General features: G+C 52.0%; 1 protein-coding gene and 1 pseudogene across 14 annotated transcripts in view; one reads left to right on the top strand and one right to left on the bottom strand.

Annotated features, from left to right (window-relative positions):
- LOC109564160 (large ribosomal subunit protein uL6-like) overlaps positions 1–10,851 on the bottom strand; it is a 41,848-nt pseudogene extending 30,997 nt beyond the window's left edge.
- The window catches only part of FOXN3 (forkhead box N3), a 452,985-nt gene that overhangs the window by 394,177 nt on the left and 35,517 nt on the right, over positions 1–23,291 (top strand). For 12 of the 14 annotated variants that reach the window (XM_070796763.1, XM_070796757.1, XM_070796761.1 and 9 more), the window contains one exon: positions 22,085–22,150. The exons of 1 other annotated variant lie outside the window; for it this stretch is intronic. In XM_070796763.1, coding sequence (XP_070652864.1) covers positions 22,085–22,150 — 66 coding nt within the window. The remainder of the gene's footprint in view (positions 1–22,084; positions 22,151–23,291) is intronic. One more of the 14 variants, XM_070796769.1, reaches the window with a different exon arrangement.

Raw genomic sequence — 23,291 nt, 5'->3', positions numbered from 1 at the left:
CTGCTGTGCTTTATCCTGCTGGTTAAGTGTTGGGTTTAGCCGCTGGTAAACGCTTCCTCTAGCGGAAGGGCAAATCCAACTCGTGTTCAAGAGGGAAATCAAGCTTCCCTGAGTCTAGACCTTAGCCCGTCTTCCACGATGGCCTTCTCAGAACCCACCGTCACCCAGAGCTCCGTGTCGTGGGCCCTGTTTCTGTTCATAAAGAGCATACATATTCCGCACCCGGCACGCTTGGGCTGGTGTATGTTTGCCACCATTTTTTCCCAGCTTTTTATTAGAGAGCATTTCAATAGAATAATAATAAGCCCCTATTACCTTCCCCCGGTGATCATGAGATCCTGGCCAGGTGGCTCCATCCGACTCTCCCATTTTTCACCGCCTTCCAGCCCCAAGTCATGGGAGTTCTGAAGCAAATCCCTGGGTATCGTGACTTCTGTGGATATCTCAACAAGGTAGAAAGTTTTAAAGCACAACCACAATATCAATAATACGCCTTAAAACGTTTAATAATAATTTCTTTGATCTTAAAAGTTCTCAGCACGAGGAGAAAGTTGTTAACTGTGTAAGATGGTGGATTTAACTACATTTATTGTGCTAAATTTATCTTTGTCATTTTACAATGCTGTGTGTCAGTTATCTCAGTGAAACCCAGGGAAAAGAAAATTCCCTAGTAATTCAGCAGTTTTACTTTTCCCCGATTGCTTACAGGGTTGCTATAAGTGCAGGGTGGCTGCACCGTGCTGCACGCAGGCTCTTCCCCAACTAGGGATCAAACCTGTGCCCTTTTGCAGTGGAAACGTGGAGTGTTAACCACTGAGCCACCAGGGAAGTCCATTTTGAACCATTTATTTTTCAAATCCAGAAGCAAAGTTCATACCTTGTCAATGGCTACAGTCCTTAAGTCTCCTTCAATCTGTAGATTCGCTTCCATGATTATCTCTTTTTCTTGCTGCAGCCCGTGTAGTTGAGGTCGAGGCATCTGTCTCCCAGAGTCTGGATTCTGCTGATTTCATCTCGTGTTGTCTTTTGACTTGTTCCCAGTCCCCTGAATTTTCTGTGAATTGGGGGTTCCATTGAGAGCTGGGTTTCTCAACCTTGGCCCTGGATGTTTGGGGTCGGATAATTCTTTGCTGTGAGGGGGTGTCCTGTGCATCGTACGATGTTTAGCAACATACCTGGGCACTATACACTAGGTGTCAGAGCACGCACGCACCCACACACACGTACATACACGCACACACACGCACGCACACATCAGTTACAACAATCGAAATGCCTCCCGTTGCCAAGAGTCCCCAGGGGCCACCGTCACTCCACTGTTGAGGACCACTGCTCTGACGGCTTGAAGAGTTTGGGCTGAACGCAGGTTTTTAGTGAGGTGGCTTCTAAGTGGTATATGGTCCCTTTGTCAGGTGTATGGTGCGCCTGATTGATTTCTTTCTTGTGATATTAGCAGCTATTGATTGCCACTGCTTATGTGATAACAAATAAAGAGAATAAAGGAATTCAGCTGGGGCTTGTAAAATCTTGCCAATGCACACTCTCATCTCCCCTTTTTCACATGTGATCTTGATTATCTCTCTACAGAGAAACATCTCCCCGTCAGCCCCTTAGTTAATGCAGACATAGTCCGTCCAGGAAATGGAGAGAGAGCGCTTGATTCTTTATCAGTTCTCAAAGAATGAGTCAGAACCCCCGTGAGTTTCAGTTTTTTTAAAATGTTATTATGAATGATTGGGTTTAAGCGTGTTTGATGTGTTTCAATTGAATGCAGTTATCACCTCCGAGGGAGCTCAGACTGTCCCACCCTTGGCCAATAGGAGGGCTTTTAGCCAGGCCTTTGTGAGTCCTGACACGAAGCCAGTGGACGTCGGTCGGGTTTTCTGACATGACAAGTTCCTCTGGGCTCCTTGTGTGTATTTCCTGTGCCAGACCAGGAGTCCGCCATCTCTCCAGGAAAGCCTGGTTTCATTTCCTGGGAAGTGGGAGTGGTGACAGTCTCTCTCGGCCAGCAGTTTTAGCCATGTAGTTCTTCTATTTGTTATGGCTCTCAGGCTTTCTCCTAAGTTCTCAGCACCTCGATAATCTTCATAGCTTCTTCAGATGTGTTTACAAACTGCTCAGAAGCCCCTCTGAGACTGATACTGTCTCTTCCGCCTTTGAAATCGGTGTTACAGGCAAGATCACAGTCTATGGAAGTGTCCAGCCCAAGGAGGCCTTTGTCGTTGACTCACGCGCGAGGTGCTGGAGTGAGCAGAGCCGAGAGGCTGATCCCTTACTTAGGAGCGAGTGTGACACCCTTCAAAGCCTAGAGACTGGTCCCTTACTTAGGAGCGAGTGTGACACCCTTCAGAGCCCATCTGATCCCTTACTTAGGAGCGAGTGTGACACCCTTCAGAGCCCATCTGATCCCTTGCTTAGGAGCGAGTGTGACACCCTGCAGAGCCCATCTGATCCCTTACTTAGGAGCGAGTGTGACACCCTTCAGAGCCCATCTGATCCCTTACTTAGGAGCGAGTGTGACACCCTTCAGAGCCTAGAGACTGATCCCTTACTTAGGAGCGAGTGTGACACCCTTCAGAGCCTAGAGACTGATCCCTTACTTAGGAGCGAGTGTGACACCCTTCAGAGCCCATCTGACCCCTTACTTAGGAGCGAGTGTGACACCCTTCAGAGCCCATCTGACCCCTTACTTAGGAGCGAGTGTGACACCCTTCAGAGCCCATCTGACCCCTTACTTAGGAGCGAGTGTGACACCCTTCAGAGCCCATCTGACCCCTTACTTAGGAGCGAGTGTGACACCCTTCAGAGCCCATCTGATCCCTTACTTAGGAGCGAGTGTGACACCCTGCAGAGCCCATCTGATCCCTTACTTAGGAGCGAGTGTGACACCCTGCAGAGCCCATCTGATCCCTTACTTAGGAACGAGTGTGACACCCTTCAGAGCCCATCTGATCCCTTACTTAGGAGCGAGTGTGACACCCTTCAGAGCCCATCTGATCCCTTACTTAGGAGCGAGTGTGACACCCTTCAGAGCCCATCTGATCCCTTACTTAGGAGCGAGTGTGACACCCTTCAGAGCCCATCTGATCCCTTACTTAGGAGCGAGTGTGACACCCTTCAGAGCCCATCTGATCCCTTACTTAGGAGCGAGTGTGACACCCTTCAGAGCCCATCTGATCCCTTACTTAGGAGCGAGTGTGACACCCTTCAGAGCCCATCTGATCCCTTACTTAGGAGCGAGTGTGACACCCTGCAGAGCCCATCTGATCCCTTACTTAGGAGCGAGTGTGACACCCTGCAGAGCCCATCTGATCCCTTACTTAGGAGCGAGTGTGACACCCTGCAGAGCCCATCTGATCCCTTACTTAGGAGCGAGTGTGACACCCTTCAGAGCCCATCTGATCCCTTACTTAGGAGCGAGTGTGACACCCTTCAGAGCCCATCTGATCCCTTACTTAGGAGCGAGTGTGACACCCTTCAGAGCCCATCTGATCCCTTACTTAGGAGCGAGTGTGACACCCTTCAGAGCCCATCTGATCCCTTACTTAGGAGCGAGTGTGACACCCTGCAGAGCCCATCTGATCCCTTACTTAGGAGCGAGTGTGACACCCTTCAGAGCCCATCTGATCCCTTACTTAGGAGCGAGTGTGACACCCTTCAGAGCCCATCTGATCCCTTACTTAGGAGCGAGTGTGACACCCTTCAGAGCCCATCTGATCCCTTACTTAGGAGCGAGTGTGACACCCTTCAGAGCCCATCTGATCCCTTACTTAGGAGCGAGTGTGACACCCTTCAGAGCCCATCTGATCCCTTACTTAGGAGCGAGTGTGACACCCTTCAGAGCCCATCTGATCCCTTACTTAGGAGCGAGTGTGACACCCTTCAGAGCCCATCTGATCCCTTACTTAGGAGCGAGTGTGACACCCTGCAGAGCCCATCTGATCCCTTACTTAGGAACGAGTGTGACACCCTTCAGAGCCCATCTGATCCCTTGCTTAGGAGCGAGTGTGACACCCTTCAGAGCCCATCTGATCCCTTACTTAGGAGCGAGTGTGACACCCTTCAGAGCCCATCTGATCCCTTACTTAGGAGCGAGTGTGACACCCTTCAGAGCCTAGAGACTGATCCCTTACTTAGGAGCGAGTGTGACACCCTTCAGAGCCCATCTGATCCCTTACTTAGGAGCGAGTGTGACACCCTTCAGAGCCCATCTGATCCCTTACTTAGGAGCGAGTGTGACACCCTTCAGAGCCCATCTGATCCCTTACTTAGGAGCGAGTGTGACACCCTTCAGAGCCCATCTGATCCCTTACTTAGGAGCGAGTGTGACACCCTTCAGAGCCCATCTGATCCCTTACTTAGGAGCGAGTGTGACACCCTTCAGAGCCCATCTGATCCCTTACTTAGGAGCGAGTGTGACACCCTGCAGAGCCCATCTGATCCCTTACTTAGGAGCGAGTGTGACACCCTGCAGAGCCCATCTGATCCCTTACTTAGGAACGAGTGTGACACCCTTCAGAGCCCATCTGATCCCTTACTTAGGAGCGAGTGTGACACCCTTCAGAGCCCATCTGATCCCTTACTTAGGAGCGAGTGTGACACCCTTCAGAGCCCATCTGATCCCTTACTTAGGAGCGAGTGTGACACCCTTCAGAGCCCATCTGATCCCTTACTTAGGAGCGAGTGTGACACCCTTCAGAGCCCATCTGATCCCTTACTTAGGAGCGAGTGTGACACCCTTCAGAGCCCATCTGATCCCTTACTTAGGAGCGAGTGTGACACCCTTCAGAGCCCATCTGATCCCTTACTTAGGAGCGAGTGTGACACCCTGCAGAGCCCATCTGATCCCTTACTTAGGAGCGAGTGTGACACCCTGCAGAGCCCATCTGATCCCTTACTTAGGAGCGAGTGTGACACCCTGCAGAGCCCATCTGATCCCTTACTTAGGAGCGAGTGTGACACCCTTCAGAGCCCATCTGATCCCTTACTTAGGAGCGAGTGTGACACCCTTCAGAGCCCATCTGATCCCTTACTTAGGAGCGAGTGTGACACCCTTCAGAGCCCATCTGATCCCTTACTTAGGAGCGAGTGTGACACCCTTCAGAGCCCATCTGATCCCTTACTTAGGAGCGAGTGTGACACCCTTCAGAGCCCATCTGATCCCTTACTTAGGAGCGAGTGTGACACCCTTCAGAGCCCATCTGATCCCTTACTTAGGAGCGAGTGTGACACCCTGCAGAGCCCATCTGATCCCTTACTTAGGAACGAGTGTGACACCCTTCAGAGCCCATCTGATCCCTTACTTAGGAGCGAGTGTGACACCCTTCAGAGCCTAGAGACTGATCCCTTACTTAGGAGCGAGTGTGACACCCTTCAGAGCCCATCTGATCCCTTACTTAGGAGCGAGTGTGACACCCTTCAGAGCCTAGAGACTGATCCCTTACTTAGGAGCGAGTGTGACACCCTTCAGAGCCCATCTGATCCCTTACTTAGGAGCGAGTGTGACACCCTTCAGAGCCCATCTGATCCCTTACTTAGGAACGAGTGTGACACCCTTCAGAGCCCATCTGATCCCTTACTTAGGAGCGAGTGTGACACCCTTCAGAGCCTAGAGGCTGATCCCTTACTTAGGAGCGAGTGTGACACCCTTCAGAGCCCATCTGATCCCTTACTTAGGAACGAGTGTGACACCCTTCAGAGCCCATCTGATCCCTTACTTAGGAACGAGTGTGACACCCTTCAGAGCCCATCTGATCCCTTACTTAGGAGCGAGTGTGACACCCTTCAGAGCCCATCTGATCCCTTACTTAGGAGCGAGTGTGACACCCTTCAGAGCCTAGAGACTGATCCCTTACTTAGGAGCGAGTGTGACACCCTTCAGAGCCCATCTGATCCCTTACTTAGGAGCGAGTGTGACACCCTTCAGAGCCTAGAGACTGATCCCTTACTTAGGAGCGAGTGTGACACCCTTCAGAGCCCATCTGATCCCTTACTTAGGAGCGAGTGTGACACCCTTCAGAGCCCATCTGATCCCTTACTTAGGAACGAGTGTGACACCCTTCAGAGCCCATCTGATCCCTTACTTAGGAGCGAGTGTGACACCCTTCAGAGCCTAGAGGCTGATCCCTTACTTAGGAGCGAGTGTGACACCCTTCAGAGCCCATCTGATCCCTTACTTAGGAGCGAGTGTGACACCCTTCAGAGCCCATCTGATCCCTTACTTAGGAGCGAGTGTGACACCCTTCAGAGCCTAGAGACTGATCCCTTGCTTAGGAGCGAGTGTGACACCCTTCAGAGCCCATCTGATCCCTTACTTAGGAGCGAGTGTGACACCCTTCAGAGCCCATCTGATCCCTTACTTAGGAGCGAGTGTGACACCCTTCAGAGCCCATCTGATCCCTTACTTAGGAGCGAGTATGACACCCTTCAGAGCCTAGAGACTGATCCCTTACTTAGGAGCGAGTGTGACACCCTTCAGAGCCCATCTGATCCCTTACTTAGGAGCGAGTGTGACACCCTTCAGAGCCCATCTGATCCCTTACTTAGGAGCGAGTGTGACACCCTTCAGAGCCCATCTGATCCCTTACTTAGGAGCGAGTGTGACACCCTTCAGAGCCCATCTGATCCCTTACTTAGGAGCGAGTGTGACACCCTTCAGAGCCCATCTGATCCCTTACTTAGGAGCGAGTGTGACACCCTTCAGAGCCCATCTGATCCCTTACTTAGGAGCGAGTGTGACACCCTGCAGAGCCCATCTGATCCCTTACTTAGGAGCGAGTGTGACACCCTGCAGAGCCCATCTGATCCCTTACTTAGGAACGAGTGTGACACCCTTCAGAGCCCATCTGATCCCTTACTTAGGAGCGAGTGTGACACCCTTCAGAGCCCATCTGATCCCTTACTTAGGAGCGAGTGTGACACCCTTCAGAGCCCATCTGATCCCTTACTTAGGAGCGAGTGTGACACCCTTCAGAGCCCATCTGATCCCTTACTTAGGAGCGAGTGTGACACCCTTCAGAGCCCATCTGATCCCTTACTTAGGAGCGAGTGTGACACCCTTCAGAGCCCATCTGATCCCTTACTTAGGAGCGAGTGTGACACCCTTCAGAGCCCATCTGATCCCTTACTTAGGAGCGAGTGTGACACCCTGCAGAGCCCATCTGATCCCTTACTTAGGAGCGAGTGTGACACCCTGCAGAGCCCATCTGATCCCTTACTTAGGAGCGAGTGTGACACCCTGCAGAGCCCATCTGATCCCTTACTTAGGAGCGAGTGTGACACCCTTCAGAGCCCATCTGATCCCTTACTTAGGAGCGAGTGTGACACCCTTCAGAGCCCATCTGATCCCTTACTTAGGAGCGAGTGTGACACCCTTCAGAGCCCATCTGATCCCTTACTTAGGAGCGAGTGTGACACCCTTCAGAGCCCATCTGATCCCTTACTTAGGAGCGAGTGTGACACCCTTCAGAGCCCATCTGATCCCTTACTTAGGAGCGAGTGTGACACCCTTCAGAGCCCATCTGATCCCTTACTTAGGAGCGAGTGTGACACCCTGCAGAGCCCATCTGATCCCTTACTTAGGAACGAGTGTGACACCCTTCAGAGCCCATCTGATCCCTTACTTAGGAGCGAGTGTGACACCCTTCAGAGCCTAGAGACTGATCCCTTACTTAGGAGCGAGTGTGACACCCTTCAGAGCCCATCTGATCCCTTACTTAGGAGCGAGTGTGACACCCTTCAGAGCCTAGAGACTGATCCCTTACTTAGGAGCGAGTGTGACACCCTTCAGAGCCCATCTGATCCCTTACTTAGGAGCGAGTGTGACACCCTTCAGAGCCCATCTGATCCCTTACTTAGGAACGAGTGTGACACCCTTCAGAGCCCATCTGATCCCTTACTTAGGAGCGAGTGTGACACCCTTCAGAGCCTAGAGGCTGATCCCTTACTTAGGAGCGAGTGTGACACCCTTCAGAGCCCATCTGATCCCTTACTTAGGAACGAGTGTGACACCCTTCAGAGCCCATCTGATCCCTTACTTAGGAACGAGTGTGACACCCTTCAGAGCCCATCTGATCCCTTACTTAGGAGCGAGTGTGACACCCTTCAGAGCCCATCTGATCCCTTACTTAGGAGCGAGTGTGACACCCTTCAGAGCCTAGAGACTGATCCCTTACTTAGGAGCGAGTGTGACACCCTTCAGAGCCCATCTGATCCCTTACTTAGGAGCGAGTGTGACACCCTTCAGAGCCTAGAGACTGATCCCTTACTTAGGAGCGAGTGTGACACCCTTCAGAGCCCATCTGATCCCTTACTTAGGAGCGAGTGTGACACCCTTCAGAGCCCATCTGATCCCTTACTTAGGAACGAGTGTGACACCCTTCAGAGCCCATCTGATCCCTTACTTAGGAGCGAGTGTGACACCCTTCAGAGCCTAGAGGCTGATCCCTTACTTAGGAGCGAGTGTGACACCCTTCAGAGCCCATCTGATCCCTTACTTAGGAACGAGTGTGACACCCTTCAGAGCCCATCTGATCCCTTACTTAGGAGCGAGTGTGACACCCTTCAGAGCCCATCTGATCCCTTACTTAGGAGCGAGTGTGACACCCTTCAGAGCCCATCTGATCCCTTACTTAGGAGCGAGTGTGACACCCTTCAGAGCTAGAGACTGATCCCTTACTTAGGAGCGAGTGTGACACCCTTCAGAGCCCATCTGATCCCTTACTTAGGAGCGAGTGTGACACCCTTCAGAGCCCATCTGATCCCTTACTTAGGAGCGAGTGTGACACCCTTCAGAGCCCATCTGATCCCTTACTTAGGAGCGAGTGTGACACCCTTCAGAGCCCATCTGATCCCTTACTTAGCGAGTGTGACACCCTTCAGAGCCCATCTGACCCCTTACTTAGGAGCGAGTGTGACACCCTTCAGAGCCCATCTGATCCCTTACTTAGGAACGAGTGTGACACCCTTCAGAGCCCATCTCTTGAGGACCAGGGACGCGTGACTGCGAGCTGTTGATCGGGTCCTAACCTAGGAGACTCATGGTCTTTGCGGTTGGCAGCCCTGCCTGGCAGCTCGACACACACGACCAGGTTCTCCCTGCTTCCTCTGCAGCTTCTCAGACACCTGCGTACTGGCTTGCTGTCAGGAGCTGTGGGCCTGGGTGCGTCTTCCACTCTTGAAGCAAGCATCCTTTCCAAGAATTCCGTGGCAAAAGGAATTCCTTCTTTTTCCCTAAATGCAAGTAAGTGTAAGAAGTGAGACATTGTGCCAGGAAGTGAATGCTCACGAACTTTGGGAAGACCCCCTTTGCCTGTCTTTGCTGAGACCCTGCGTCTGTACCAGAAACGAGCAGAAGACCGCTGACACGTGGCAAGAGATGGTAAGGAGAGCCCTAGGCGTCTGGGGGGGAGAGGCCGCTTCCCCTCCCAGGGGAGGCAGGTGGCGTTTCAGAGGCGTCCTCGAGTGGCGGAGCCGTGCCTGCCGCTCCGCGTGCCGCCTGCTCCGCGAGTTCAGACACAGCCGGGTGGCCTCTGGCAGGAGACGCGGGTCAGTGATCTGAGGAGCACTGCTTAGCGGGGGGCCCTGGGACCTGGTTCCCGCTTTCCGTGTTTGCCCGCCGTTCCATCAGTCGACACGCGCAGCACCGCAGGCCACTTGCGTCAGAACTTTCAGGGACCACCGTGCGCTTTGTTTGTTTTTGACGTTTTGTTTTGTTGACGTAATCAGCCAGATTCAGGAAATATTGTATGGAATGTGTTGGCTATGAAGAACTTTTTTAAATAAAAAGAAAAAAAAAAAAAAACCCCTTTTTTAAACAGCTTATATGTCCTAGAGAGAACCAGTCTTCAGACTTCCCTTGTTGGCTATGAAGAACTTTTTTAAATAAAAAGAAAAAAAAAACCCTTTTTTAAACAGCTTATATGTCCTAGAGAGAACCAGTCTTCAGACTTCCCTTGTTGGCTATGAAGAACTTTTTTAAATAAAAAGGAAAAAAAAAAAAACACCCTTTTTTAAACAGCTTATTTGTCCTAGAGAGAACCAGTCTTCAGACTTCCCTGGTTATCCACTGGTTAGGACGCAGTGCGTTCACTGCCGGGGTTCAGTTCTTGGTTGGGGAGCTAGGATCCCGCAAGTCACATGGCGTGGCTGGAACAAAAAAGAAACAGTAAGACATAAAGAGTCAGAGAGGGAGGGAAGAAACGGTTAGGCTTCCCAGCCTTTTCTCTCCACGAGTCAAGCTGAAGCCCAGATTTCTAGAATGCGTGTTCTGTCCTCACCCCTTTCTTCCATGGCCCCCGCCCCCATCACACACGTACACCCTCTCTGGAGCTGTCACCATCTGCGCGGACGGGAGGCTGGTGGCCGTAGGGTCCCCTTGTGCCTGCCTGGCCTTCCAGGCAGGGCTGAGTGTCTGTCAGCAGGCACCTTGGTGGCCGGAGCGCACAGAAGCGGGGCTCGGGGGACAGCTGCCACGCTGACCCGGGGCCCAGGTGGGGCTCCTGCTCCCGGGTGAAGAGGGGCCGACAGCCTTGCTGGAAGCATCCCGAAAGGGGAGAGAAAGCCCCGGGTGCTGCGCGGCGGCCGTGGCCCCAGCGCACGCTTCCTGCTCTCCTTGCCAGCGTCCGTGTTTGGTTTTGCTCGTTTCACGCTCGCTCCAGCTTTTCTCCCTTTTGAAAGATGGGAAGTGCCCTCTGCGGAGAGAGAAGGACCCCAGTTGCCGTCGGGGCGGGGGGGGCGCCCACCCCTTGCTGCCCAGGAGGCCGGCAGGGTGGTCTCTGGATGGACCCCACCCACGCCGCCCTCAGCTTCCATCCACTTTACCTTCAGGGTCTGCCTGGGTCTGTTCATGAGACAGTCTGGAGATCATCACCTCTTGGTTTTTCCAAAAACAAATTACACCCCAGACACAACGCTGAAAACCTTGCTCTGGCTTAGCAAGAACACACACAGGGGATCTGCAGAAGGAAGTCAGCTCTGGCCTGGACTCCCCTCCTTTACAAGCCTGCTTCCCTGCTCCGCTCTGCCCTCAGCACTTGGCCGCCTTCGTTCCACGGTGTACCGGCTTCGTGTTTTTATGGACCGGGTCTTTGACTCTTGTATGCTATGTGGTTGGAAAGTAAGGAGCTCTATTCTTTTTTTTTTTTTCAAGCACATCCAAAATAAGAGAGATCCTTCCACGTAGCCTCAAGACAGAGTACTTGTTCCAGGGATGCAGACGTTCCCCAAAATTGTCCTGGAAAACTTCTGGGGTTGTTTTTTTGTTTTTTTCTGGTTTTGGGGGTTTTTTGGTTTTGTTTTGTTTTGTTCTGTTTTTTTGTCTTTACAACCAGTTTCCCATCTGCCCACCAGAAGGTCAGCTCACTGCTTCGTAGTTTCACTGATCATTCCTACCCTGCCCACCCACAGGCCTTAAGGTACAGGGATCCTCCACCCTTAGGGTCGGTCGTCTTCTCAGCTGGTCGGTATCTCCTTTAGGACTTCTGTCCCAGTAGCATAGCGTTAAGTGTAAATCTTCTTGGGTGGAAAACTTAATCCTTTTTATTTCTGTGATACTTGTATTTGCGGTCTTAATCTTGAATCTACATTTCCACGTATTTCCGTATTTAATTGTGTCTAAATTGAATTACTCCTTAACACCCTCATGAGATTTTCTGTTCTCAACAGTGGATGGATGGGGCCAGTGTCTCTTTGTTTGCAATTGAGAAAGCATGAGGCAGCGAAAATGGAATTCTGGTCTCCTCATTGTATCCACCTTCTTTGCAAGCCTTAGAAAGTGTAGGACATCTCAGGAGCCAGCTTCGAGACAGCCGTTCGCTAAAGTTCACCTGCAGGATGAAGGAAACAAGTGCTTTGTTGGTGCTTTGTTTTGCTGTTTCAATCAGTATATTTCGTAGTGTAAGTTGTTTCTGAATAAACATGTTTCACAGAACTACACACACACACACACACACAGATACCAAGCAGCAGATGTGCTTTTATCTTTTTTCCCCCTAATGCATTTGGGGGTGAGGATTAGACCAGGAAGCATGAAAGGCTGAGCATTAAAACCGAGGCCCAGACAGAGCTCAGTGGCCAGTAATCCTGTTGCGAGAATCCGCAGCCTGGATTCTCTGTGGAATCGCGGAGGCGATGGGTCGGCGGCAGTCAGCACCGTTGCTGATGAAGAGGGCGTCCCAGTCCCTCAGGAGCGACGTCGGGGCTCTGGTGCGGCGTGTGCAGCCTGAACGGGAACGAGGGCCTCCGAGACTCCAGCGGAAAGTGCGCTTCTCCCTGCTTTGGTCCCTCTTCGTGTCTAAGACTCGGGTCTCCGATGGAGAAAGAGCTGGGCTTTCCCAGGACCCACTGACCCGTGGAGGCACAGTGGTGTCAGCCCGCTGTCGCAGTCGTGTGTGTGAGTGTAGGGAAGAGAGCCTGTTCGTTTCCTTCCGCTGATTATTAAGGTACCCCAAGCAGATGATTCCCTGGCGGTCCAGTGGTTCAGACACCACACTTCTACTGCAGAGGTGCACAGGCTTGTCCCCGGTCGGGAATTCAGATCCCCCATGTGGGCGGCACAGCCGAATAATAAATAAACAACGACAACAAAAATCACTCTTTAAAAATGTACCCCAAGCAGATTGTAAGTAACTAGGTTTTGTTGCTGTTGTTTAATCGCCAAGTCCTGTTCAACTGTTTTGCGACCCCATGGACTGCATGCACCACACCAGGCCTCCCTGTCCTCACCATACCCTGGTTTACTCAGATTCATGCCCATTGAGTCGCTGATGCCATCCAACCATCTCATCCTCTGCCACCCTCTTCTCCTTTTGCCCTCAGTCTTTCCCAGCATCAGGGTCTTTTCCAATGAGTTGTCTCTTTGCATCAGGAGGCCAAAGTATTGGAGCTTCAGCTTCAGTCCTTCCAATGAATATTCAGGTTTTAGTAGTATATGTTTGTGACTCTTCATCTGAGAAAGGGTGACCATAGAGCGCTAACATATTTGCTTTCTTGGATCTGAAAGCAGGCAGAAGTCCTTCCTTCTCTGGCCTACTCCTGGTCAGGATAGGCCTCTCCCCAGCACGTGCTCGGTCAGTCAGTCGTGTCCGACTCTGCGATCCCGTGGACTGTAGCCTCCCAGGCTCCTCTGTCCATGGGATTCTCCAGGCAAGAATACTGGAGGGGGGGGGGGGGGGGGGGTTGCCATTTCCTTCTCCAGGGGATCTTCCAGACTCAGAGATTGAGCCCTGGTCTCCTGCATCGCAGGCAGACTCTTTACCAGCTGAGCTAGAGGGAAGTCCATTCATAAGAGATGTGTTGTTTAGTCACTCAGTCGTGTCCCACTCTCTGCAACCCCATGGACTGAAGCCTGCCAGGCTCCTCAGTCCATGGGGTTCCCCAGGCAAGAATCCTGGAGTGGGTTGACACGCCCTCCTCCAGGGGGTCTCCCCACCCAGGGATCCAACCCAGGTCTCCTGCATTGGCAGGGGCGTTCTTTACCTCTGATGTTCATTTGGAAACCCGTTGCACTGAAGCAAGGGAGCTCGTTGACACGCCCTTGAACTCAGGTCCCTGGGGTGCAGACACAGAGGGTCGGGGTGGGGGCTGCACGTGTCCCTCTGGGCCCCTCGCCCCCCGCACTCACCCAGCCGCCCATCACTACTGACTACAGCCTTGTTTCCAGCCTCATGGGGGATCCCTCTCTGGGGATGGTGTAGCCCATGGGCTGTAACAGACAAATTATTTTGTTTTTCATTTACTTCCCTCACCCTACCCACATCCCCTGACTGCAGACAGGTTCTTGGAATACTTGTCTCGAAGTAAACGAAGGGAGATGCTGAGCATCGCTCCCAGGTGTAGAGTGTGACCCTTGCCCACTGTGCAGCTAACCTGAGGGTAGAGCTCAGTGTCTAGAATGGCAGCTGCCCCTCGTCCTCGTCCATGCTTGAGGGCAGCTTTCTGCTGAGATGGCTGATTCCAGCATGGGAAACGCTTTCTTCAGTTCAGCTGAATGACCATCTAAGGCCCGAGAACACAGGATGGTGGTTTGTTGCATGGGATGGCGTGCGCAATGCAGTCGATAGAAAGCACGGGCTGAGGTTTAGTTCTGACCTGTCCTCTCTGGTGGCCGTCATCACCTACCAGGCCTGGGGAAATCGATGGCTCCCTGGCCCCTTCTGAAGTTCTGGTGAGTCGGCGTAATTTATACAGACGTGTGCCCGGTGTTCAGAGTTTGTCGTTCTTCCAGTTCTCAGGGAGGAAGACAGTTGAGAGCCAGGCAGGCGGTCGCTCTGTGCCTTGGGGCACTGATGCCAGCGTTCTTTGTGGCACTAAGTCTCACGCACCTGCCGGTGTCACTCTGAGATGGGCTCTTTGCTTCTGGAAAAGTGGCTTTGCAGGTCCACCCAGTTGAACACAGAGCTAGTTGGAGACGCTGTGCAAATGGAAGTCTTCAGCTGTCGGTGGGGACAAGCATTGCGGTGCCTGGTGGGGGCCAGGCTCCCAGGAGAACTGCCCGGGATGGGGAGGGGTTGGTGCAGGAGCTGCCAGGAATCCTGTGGCCTTTGCTCGAGGAGGAAGTGGCTTCTGGTGGGGCCTGGGCAGGAGCTGACCTTCCAGTCGGTGGGGAGAAGTGATAGCTGGAGAGGGGAGAAAACCGCGCCAGGTAGGTGCCCTGGAGCCCCCTAACCACCTAGAGGGATGCCCGGAGGGTTAGCCTCTCAGACGTGTGAGGGTGAGTGTCACCCAGGAATGCTAACAGCCGTGCCCCAGGTATGCGCCCAGGCCCACGGTGCCCCCGGCGTCCCAGCGGGCCTTGCGCCCCCACCTCGGGGACCCCCAGCCTGAGCCTGTCTCCAGCTTTTGGACTTGGTGCGCCCTTCCTCCGAGACGTCGGTGTGGCCAGGTCGTCCGATGCCGGGGCTCTCGTGGGAGCCCCCGTTCCCATTCCTGCCCCTGGAAGCCATCCCCACTCAGAGCTGGCTTCCCGGTTTCCGCCGGGTGGTGGGCTTTTGCTCTTGAGGAAGGCAAGACCAAACAGGAGGTTTCCAAAGTGAGGAAGTCCGGAGTCTGGAAGGCTTCGGCCTGTGCCCCTCCCCACCCCCCAGCATCAGCAGCCCCTCCCGCAAACCGCCGATGCCCCCCTGCTCACGGCCAGCAGGCCCAGCGGCCCCAGGGCGGCACCGGTCAGAGCCTGCTCGCTAGCTGCCCCCGCAGGCCCTGCAGCAGATGCCCCTTGGTTAGGTTCTCCGTGGAGCACGTTTCTGGCAGCCATGAGCTGGAAAGGGGAAGTCGGGGAGCGTCGTGGGCGGAGCCAGGCGCTCGGTGCAATGCGGTTTAAAACCAGTCAGCATATCGCAGGTCTGCAGACCCCCAGCAGCCTTGGAAAAGGAGCCCGCTCAGATCCAGCAAAACCGACGTCACTTGTTCTTCAGCTACAGCCTCCAGAGTCAACGCCGAGCCTCCTCAAGCCGAGCCTCGTGCTCTCCATCACGGTCACAGAGAAGAAGCCTCCCCGGGACCTCCCTGGTGGTCCAGTGGCTGAGAGTCTGCGCTTCCGGTGCGGAAGGCGTGGGTTCAGTCCCCAGTCAGGGAGCTAAAACCCCACAAAACCGACAAAAGATAAAAACATGTTTATTTAATTAAAACGATGAGCTGGGGGCCCTCCCTGGCGGTCCAGTGGTTGACGCTCTGCATCTGCACTGCCGCGGGCAGGGCTCGCATCTCTGATGGGCGGCTAAGATCCCACAGGCTGTGTGCTGCAATCTCCTCCCAGTACCCAGAAGAAGCCATTTCCACAGTTTGGTAATACAAACCACAGTCTTTTTTTTTTTTTTTTAATCCAAGCAGCTGAACAGTTGGTTCTGGAAACTTCATTACCTCCTATTTCACTGTAGGGTAATATAATCGTGTCTATACCTTCAGGAGAAAGAGAGTTCGAAAACATCTTTAAAATGTGTGACCATTTTTCAGTCTCATAGCGCAGAGAGGAGGCAATGTGATAAGACAGCTGTATTAAAGATGAAAATTGAAATGGGCCGCTGGGAACCGGGCCAGCAGAGAAGTAACATTTGTTACTGAAGCCTGAGAAGCGAGTTTTTTTTTTTTTTTTAATGTGGGATTAGAGATTGGCTTGGTTTTGAAGATGGGCATTAAGCTTCCATGATGGCATACTCGGTGTCTCACTGAGCCAACCTAGTGGTAAATGATATGGCCTCCAGTCTTAGGATGCTGAGCTCAGTACCCCCGTGGTCCCCTCCAAGAACAGAGGGTGCCTTTCTCTTCTCCTGTCCTGCTGCCCCAGCCTCATTCCCCAGACACATCAGAAGGTTGGCTTCTGCCAAGTGGATCTTCATTCCTAAAAAGAGTTCCTGGCCAAAAAAAACATCTTCCTCTTTACTTATGCTGGTAAGCCAGGTTGAGCGGGGTGGGGGCGGCAGAGAGACTTCTGTGCTAAGTCACTTCCATCGTTTCTGACTCTATGACCCCAGGGACTGTAACCCACCAGGCTCCTGTGTCCATGGGATTCTCCCGGCAGGAATACCGGGGAGGTATTCCTGGGTTGCCATGCCCTCCTCTAGGGGGTCTTCCCACCCAGGGGTCCAACCCTCGACTCCTGTGTCTCCTGCATTGGCAGTCGGGCTCTGGGAAGCCTCCCCAAAGTGTGCTCGAGAGAACGAGCGTGTTACCAAGGGGGCCGCTACGGCGAGCCCCTCAGAGAGGCTGGGAAGCAAAGGCTGTGATGGGCTGGGGAGGGAGAGACGGGAGCCTCGCTGCTCCACAGGACGGGGCGGAGGGACTGTGCCCAGGCCTCCGAATCCATGGGGAGAAGCCATGTGTGGGCCAGGTTTCTGGCTACAAGGGCTCTGTGTCTGCCTGCCCAGAGTCTTCAGTCCGAAGGAGAGGCCATGTCGCCGCTAGCCCTGTGGGCTGTTTTTCTGCCTGAAAAAGTCATCGCATAAAAACTTCAGCTGATGGACATTAATATGAAAGTGTGCCAAGATCTGTCATTAACTGAAAAATAAGGGGGAAGAGTTCTTTCCAGAAAAGTATTTTCCATAGGAACCAATTTTTTAAAAATAGGTATGTGTGCATGAGTGTCTGTGCGCTGGTATTTCAGTAAATGCCTATGTTTGTATAGACAGTTTCTGGACAGGTGGGCGAGAAGCTGTAACTCTGGAACTGGGTCTGCAGGGAAGGAGGGCATTTACTCCTCACGTCATATCCACTGAGTGTTTTGTTTTTGTTTTTTTCCACAATGGGCGTGCATTGCTTTCTTGATTTTTTTTTTTAAGGGAAAAAACTTAAACATTTTAATAATACTGGGCTTCCCTGGTGGCTCAGCTGGTAAAGAATCCCCTCGCAATGCGGGAGACCTGAGTTCGATCCCTGGGTTGGGTTCCATCTCCAGGTTGTCCCCTGGAGAAAGGACAGGCTACCCACTCCAGTGTTCTGGCCTGGAGAATTCCATGGACTGTATAGTCCATGGGGTTGCGAGGAGTCGGACAAGACTGAGTGACTGTCACTTTCGGCATCTCTGTAGAGAGGAGAGATGGGAGGTGGTCTTCTCTGAAGGTTGGAACACACACAAGAGGTCAGGCTGTGATAAGCATAAAGACGTGTCGTGTGTATAGCAGAGGGTCCGAGAGACTTTCTTTCGGACAAGCCTGGCTGCCTAACGCTCTCGGGCTGCCTGGGGTTCTCCCAGCACACATGGAGCCAGAGAGGGCCCTTCTTGTACTGACCCGTATGGTTCTGGAGGTCTGTGCTTCATCAGCCTGCCAGATAAAGAAAGAGGTCTGATTGATCCCTTCCATTTTCATTTATTTGGATCTGAGTATTGAACCCAGATAAAGTTTATACTTGATATACTAACATGAGATTTTAAAAAGATGCCCGTCAGGAGACACTTCTATGCAACTTTGGGGGTAGACAAAGATTTTTTAGTTGGGATACAAAAATCATTGAGAAAAATTTATCAAAGAAAGTGATAAATTGGACTTTACAAAAATTTCAAACTTTTACTTATTAAAAAACACTATTAAGAAACTGAGTAGACAGGCCATGGATTGAGAAAAATGTATCTCACAAAGGACTTCCATCTAGAATGCTGAAAGAAAGCTTAAAACTCTATAGTAAGAAATTTAGCAACCCAGTTAGAAAACAGGCACAAACGTGAACAGGCTTTCCGCAAAAGAAGATATGCCCATGGCTGGTAACACTTGAGAAGCTGTCAGCATCGTTTGTCAGTAGGGAAATGCAAGTTAAAACCACCAGGATATACCATCACATTTCTAGAATGGCTCAAGTTTTATTGACAGTTTCAAGTGTTGACACAAATGTAGAGCCACTGGAACTCATACATGGTGCAGCCTCTTTGGAAAAGAGAATCATGTTCCTGTAAAGTTGAGCATACACTTATCAGCAGTTACCCAAGGGGATGAAAGCGTATCTTCTCAAAAGACTGGTTCAGAAATTCACAGTAGCTTTTTGGTGTTTTTTTTTTTTTGGAAGATCCCAAACTGGAATCAACCCAGATGTCCATCTACAGGTGGGTGGATAAACACACCTTAGTGTATCTATACAGTGGGGAACTAGGGGGCAAGAACAGCGATAGGAATGAACCACTGACCCTGCTCCACAGATGGATAACAGAAAGCAAATCTGTAGTTGCCCAGAGCAGCAGGGCAAAGGAGACTTTGGAGTGAAGGAAATGTGTATCTTAGCTCTACTGTTTACCTTGATTATGATGGTGGTAGCACTCGATGTGAGAGTTGAACCATAAAGAAGACTGAGTGCCAAAGAATTGATGCTTTTGAATTGTGGTGTTGGAGAAGACTCGTGAGAGTCCCTTGGACTGCAAGGAGATCCAACCAGTCCATCCTAAAGGAGATCAGTCCTGGGTGTTCATTGGAGGGACTGATGCTGAGGCTGAAACTCCAGTACTTTGACCACCTGATGCGAAGAGCCGACTCATTGGAAAAGACCCTGACGCTGGGAAAGATTGAAGGCAGGAGGAGAAGGGGACGACAGAGGATGAGATGGTTGGGTGGCATCACTAACTCAATGGACATGAGTTTGAGCAAACTCTGGGAGATGGTGAAGGACAGGGAAGCCTGTAGTGCTGCAGTCCATGGGGTCACAAAGAGTCGGACCTGACCTAACAACTGAACAAGAAGCAGTGGTATGAAACCTGTCATGCTCGTCAAACTGTCCCCCCAGGATGAGTCTCGCTGTATGCCCTGGGGCAGGGCTGGTGCCGTCGTGCCAGGGAGCACACACCTGCACGAACATGCTTCTTCACCGTTTTCTCACACCGTCTGCGGTTCCCATGTTTGCTGATTCGCCTGCCAAGAGGTCGTGATGGAGGCGCTCCAGGTCTGCTCTCCATTCCACTCTGCTGCGTCTTCAGGCTTAGGCTCCCAGGGACTCCGACCCGTGCAGGGGCTCAGGAGCTGATGATGAATGAAACAGTGAGAAGGCTGGGTGTTACACTTACCCCCAAGTGCCTGGACCAGCAGGAATGCCAAGATAGCAACGGACTTTCATCTCTGGGGGCCTTGGGCGTGGCGAGTCTGGGCAGAAGACAGGATTGGAGGGCTTGCCGTGAAGCGTCTTATTTTTACGCAGCTTGTGTGTTTATTTGGCGGATGGGGCGGATGCCGAATGGGTCTGAAGCTCCCCCGCCAACGTGCTGTCCTTGGGGCTGCCCCGCTGAGCCTGTGATGCGGATGCTCTCTCCGGTTAAGGTTCTCTTTCTTCCCTTTGCATTTCTTTCATTACATCTTTCCATCTGGGGTCCCTTACACCTTCCTCCTGAGGTCAGATGTGTTTTTGAAGAGTATGGAACTACTTTCTTTTATTTTCTGAGAGAACGAGCAGGAAAAGCCTCAAGACTCCTTACCTGTGTTTCATCTTGTTCTGTCCCCATCGGACCTCCTGGTCACTCAGGAAAACTCCAAGTGGGAGTGGCCGGGGGAGGTGGGGACCCTCCAGGCAGGTGAGCCTTGGGTTGCCTGCAACACTTGCATTCTCGATCACTTCAAAGAACTTTTGCTTGGTGAGGGGAAACATGCGTATTTCCTCAGTCCTGAGAAAGGAAAGGCCTTTTAGGCCTTTCAGCCCCCGCCGTGACCTCCCGGGAGCTGCCTGCTGCCCGTGGCTTGTGGAATCCCAGCGGTACCTCGGCACTGTGAGCCCTTTGTCTTGGTGGGGAGTTGAGAGGGCAGGCGCTGCAGCAACCCTGGCAGCAATGAGTGTAGCTTTAAGTTTTTTGATTCATCATTCAACTGATATATGCATTAATATTTTAAAATCAAGGAGAATCGATGACTGAGGAATTTCACCCCAGGAGTTGTCAAATAAATTAATTTACCTGTTTTTCATAAAATGTACTTATCAAAATAAACTTGCACTCCATTACGGAGTGTAAGTAATGGGCCTCCTGCAGGTAAAATAGAAAAGGCTGCAGAGTCTAGTTCATCTACCTCTGTTTTGTTTCTTTCCTTTTTTTTTTTCCTTTTTTGAGACATTGTCTTTTGGAACCAGCATCATCCATATTATTAATCGCCTGTGGGGCTTTATACTGCATCACATTACTTCCCTAGAATTAAACTGCTCCTATAAAGTTATGAAAAATGTACTTTTTTTTAAAAAACGGTTAAGTCATTTTTTAGCATAAAAACCCCAAATAAAGTGCCATGGAGCCATCAGCAGTGAATTGAATTTTGGGGTGTATAATTTGTACGAGAACTGACACGTGAGGGGCCCCCGCCGTCGTCCGTCGCCGGTGGGGGGACACGGAGGTGGCGGTCCCCAGGGACAGGCTGTGGCCGTCGACTCCTGTATGTGCATGGGGCTTGGCGGCGCCTGTCGCGTGGCTCCCCGCCGAGCGGCTGAGCTTCACCCCGCGCAGCTGGGACGCCGCCGGGGCAGCTGCTCCTTTCAGCCCATTCAGCGACCGTTCCTAGGGGTTGTTTACCGTTGCCATGGCGACTTTCATCTCCATAGCAGCAGCGCTGCTGTTTCTCAGAGGAAAATGAATTTAGTTATAAAAGGATAATATTTTTCTGTCTATATATAAGCAGCCATCTGTCAACCGGTGGATCAGAAAGGATTCAGAAACCTCTTCAGACGGATAGCAATGAAGTGATGAGTATTTTTTTTTTTTTGGTCTCATATTAAAAGCAATAATAGATGTGGAAACAACTGTTGTATGTTCACCATCAGAACTGTGATTTTTTTCTCTTTATAGAGTTGAAGTGTGTGTGTGTGTGTGTGTGTTTAACGCCTTCACCTCCTCCACCACTGCTGTGACAGCCTCATAAAACGCGGTTTACGTTCTGCTGACGAAAGGAAAGAACCGAACGTCCCGTTAGTGTCCCCCTAGATGCAGGTGTGACTAGTGCTTTCTCTTCTGATGCCGTGAGCGTCCCCGCCTCGTTGGAGGTTCCCGAGGCTGGACTTGGTGTTGTCATCCCCGCTCTCCTGCCCCTCCGCCCCAGGGGGAAGGGCTGAGCGGGTGCGGAGATCAGCAGCTTCTCAGGAGCACGCGGCGCAACGATAGAATGAGCGCCGTGCACAGGAGCCCACGCTGCGTCCGGAAGCCTCGCCGACGTGCCCCTTAAATCTCCTTCTAGAGCAGCGTTCCTCTTTGCGCATCCAAACGGGAAGAAAGTCACCTTTGGGAATGCTCCTCTAGTTTCTGCGTTCTTTATGTGTTTCTTTGTTTTTGACGGTGCTGGGTGTTAGGTGCAGCCCGAGGGATCCCTCGTTGCCCTGTGTGGGTCCTTCATTGTGGCGAGAGGACTTCTTTCCATTGTAATAAATGGGCGAGAGGACTTCTTTCCGTTGTAACAAGTGGGCACTCAGGCTCACTTGCCCCACGGCATGTGGAATCTTAGTTGGCCAACCAGGAAATCGAACCTTCATTCTCCTGCATTGGAAGGTGGATCCTCAACCACTGGGCCAACCGTGGAAGACCCAAGTTCCTGAATTTTTGGTTTTTTTCTCTATTGCGTTCATAAACTGTAACTTGCAGGGGGAGGAACACACGCACACACCAGCCCCGTTGTAAATAATGTTGTTTATTGGTTGATTTTTCCAGATCCTGACATTGACGCTGCCACTGCCATGATGCTTTTGAATACTCCCCCTGAGATACACGCAGGTTGTGAGTAGATGCTTCTATAGCCTACACCACCGCAGCTTGTGAACTTAACCTTCTCCTGTACATACCAGGCCGTAGGAAGAACTAATGCCCAAGCAGACCGCCCCCCCCAACTTAGAGAATCACTTTGAATTACCACAGTGCGTGGTTCCATACACGTGCGTAGAGAATGCATAGGTGTGTTTCCAAGATGACAGAATGCTAAGATAATTTCAGGGCTTGAGACTCGGGGGCAGGGAAGGGGACCAGGAGTGAGTCCCAGAGAACAGACCCTTTCTCCTTCAGGAGCTGTTGCTGGGAGTCTGTCGTTTCTGCTAGAAGAGGCTGCAGGGGCCCAGTTCACAGTCGGGACTCAGCAGGACCCATTTGCATACATTCCTCTCCCCTGGGGGACCTCATGAATAACAGGCTCCCGTCCTCCTCCTATGCAGGAGCTTGGAACAGCCTCAAAAGGGCAACACCGGGGTGCCCCTGCCCCGTGTCATCCTGTGCACGAGGTCACACAGACGGAAGGCCTGGGCTGCTTTCGCCAAGCAGGGCTCCTGTCGGCCCTCCAGCAAGGCCAAGCCCAAGACATCTCTTTGCTTCCTCCCTCGAACTGCTCTTCCATGCACCATCCGATGTCTTCTCCCCACCTCTGGAGCTAGCGTGTTTTTAGAATGGTCTCCTCCCCCAGTGATGACCAATGACCCAAACGCAGATATGTGTCCCCTGTCCTCCTGGAGGCCATGTCCCTCTCCTGGTGGAAGCCTGTTGCTCGGACAGCCAGCTTGGCCCCTGCGGCCTGTTCGGCTCGTTGGCAGGATAATGATGTCTCCACCTTGCTGTGCGTGGACTCGTGGCGTGCCGCAGCCAACCCCCTCCCATGCCCACCTGCCTCGTTCTGAGCACCGCCCAGCCTGCTGAGCAAAGGGACCCCCATTTCAGGGGCTTGTGGAGTCTCCCACAGGAGAACATCTGTTCCCAGACCCTCCCCAGCTGTCTGATGTCGAGTTCTAGCAGCAGCTTTAGGAAATTGGCTCCATCCTTCCGCCCCTGTTCCTTGGTTTAAAAAACCCAAGAGACACAGCCAGGCGTTCTCAGGACGGTCACCTCTCTGCCAAAGGCTGCGGTTACTTGAAGGCTGTGGTTACTTGATCCTGAA

Source organism: Bos indicus, chromosome 10, assembly GCF_029378745.1.
Source record: "Bos indicus isolate NIAB-ARS_2022 breed Sahiwal x Tharparkar chromosome 10, NIAB-ARS_B.indTharparkar_mat_pri_1.0, whole genome shotgun sequence".
NCBI lineage: Eukaryota > Metazoa > Chordata > Mammalia > Artiodactyla > Bovidae > Bos > Bos indicus.
The sequence above is the reverse complement of the archived record's forward strand: the minus strand, read 5'-3'. Positions and strand labels throughout refer to the sequence as shown.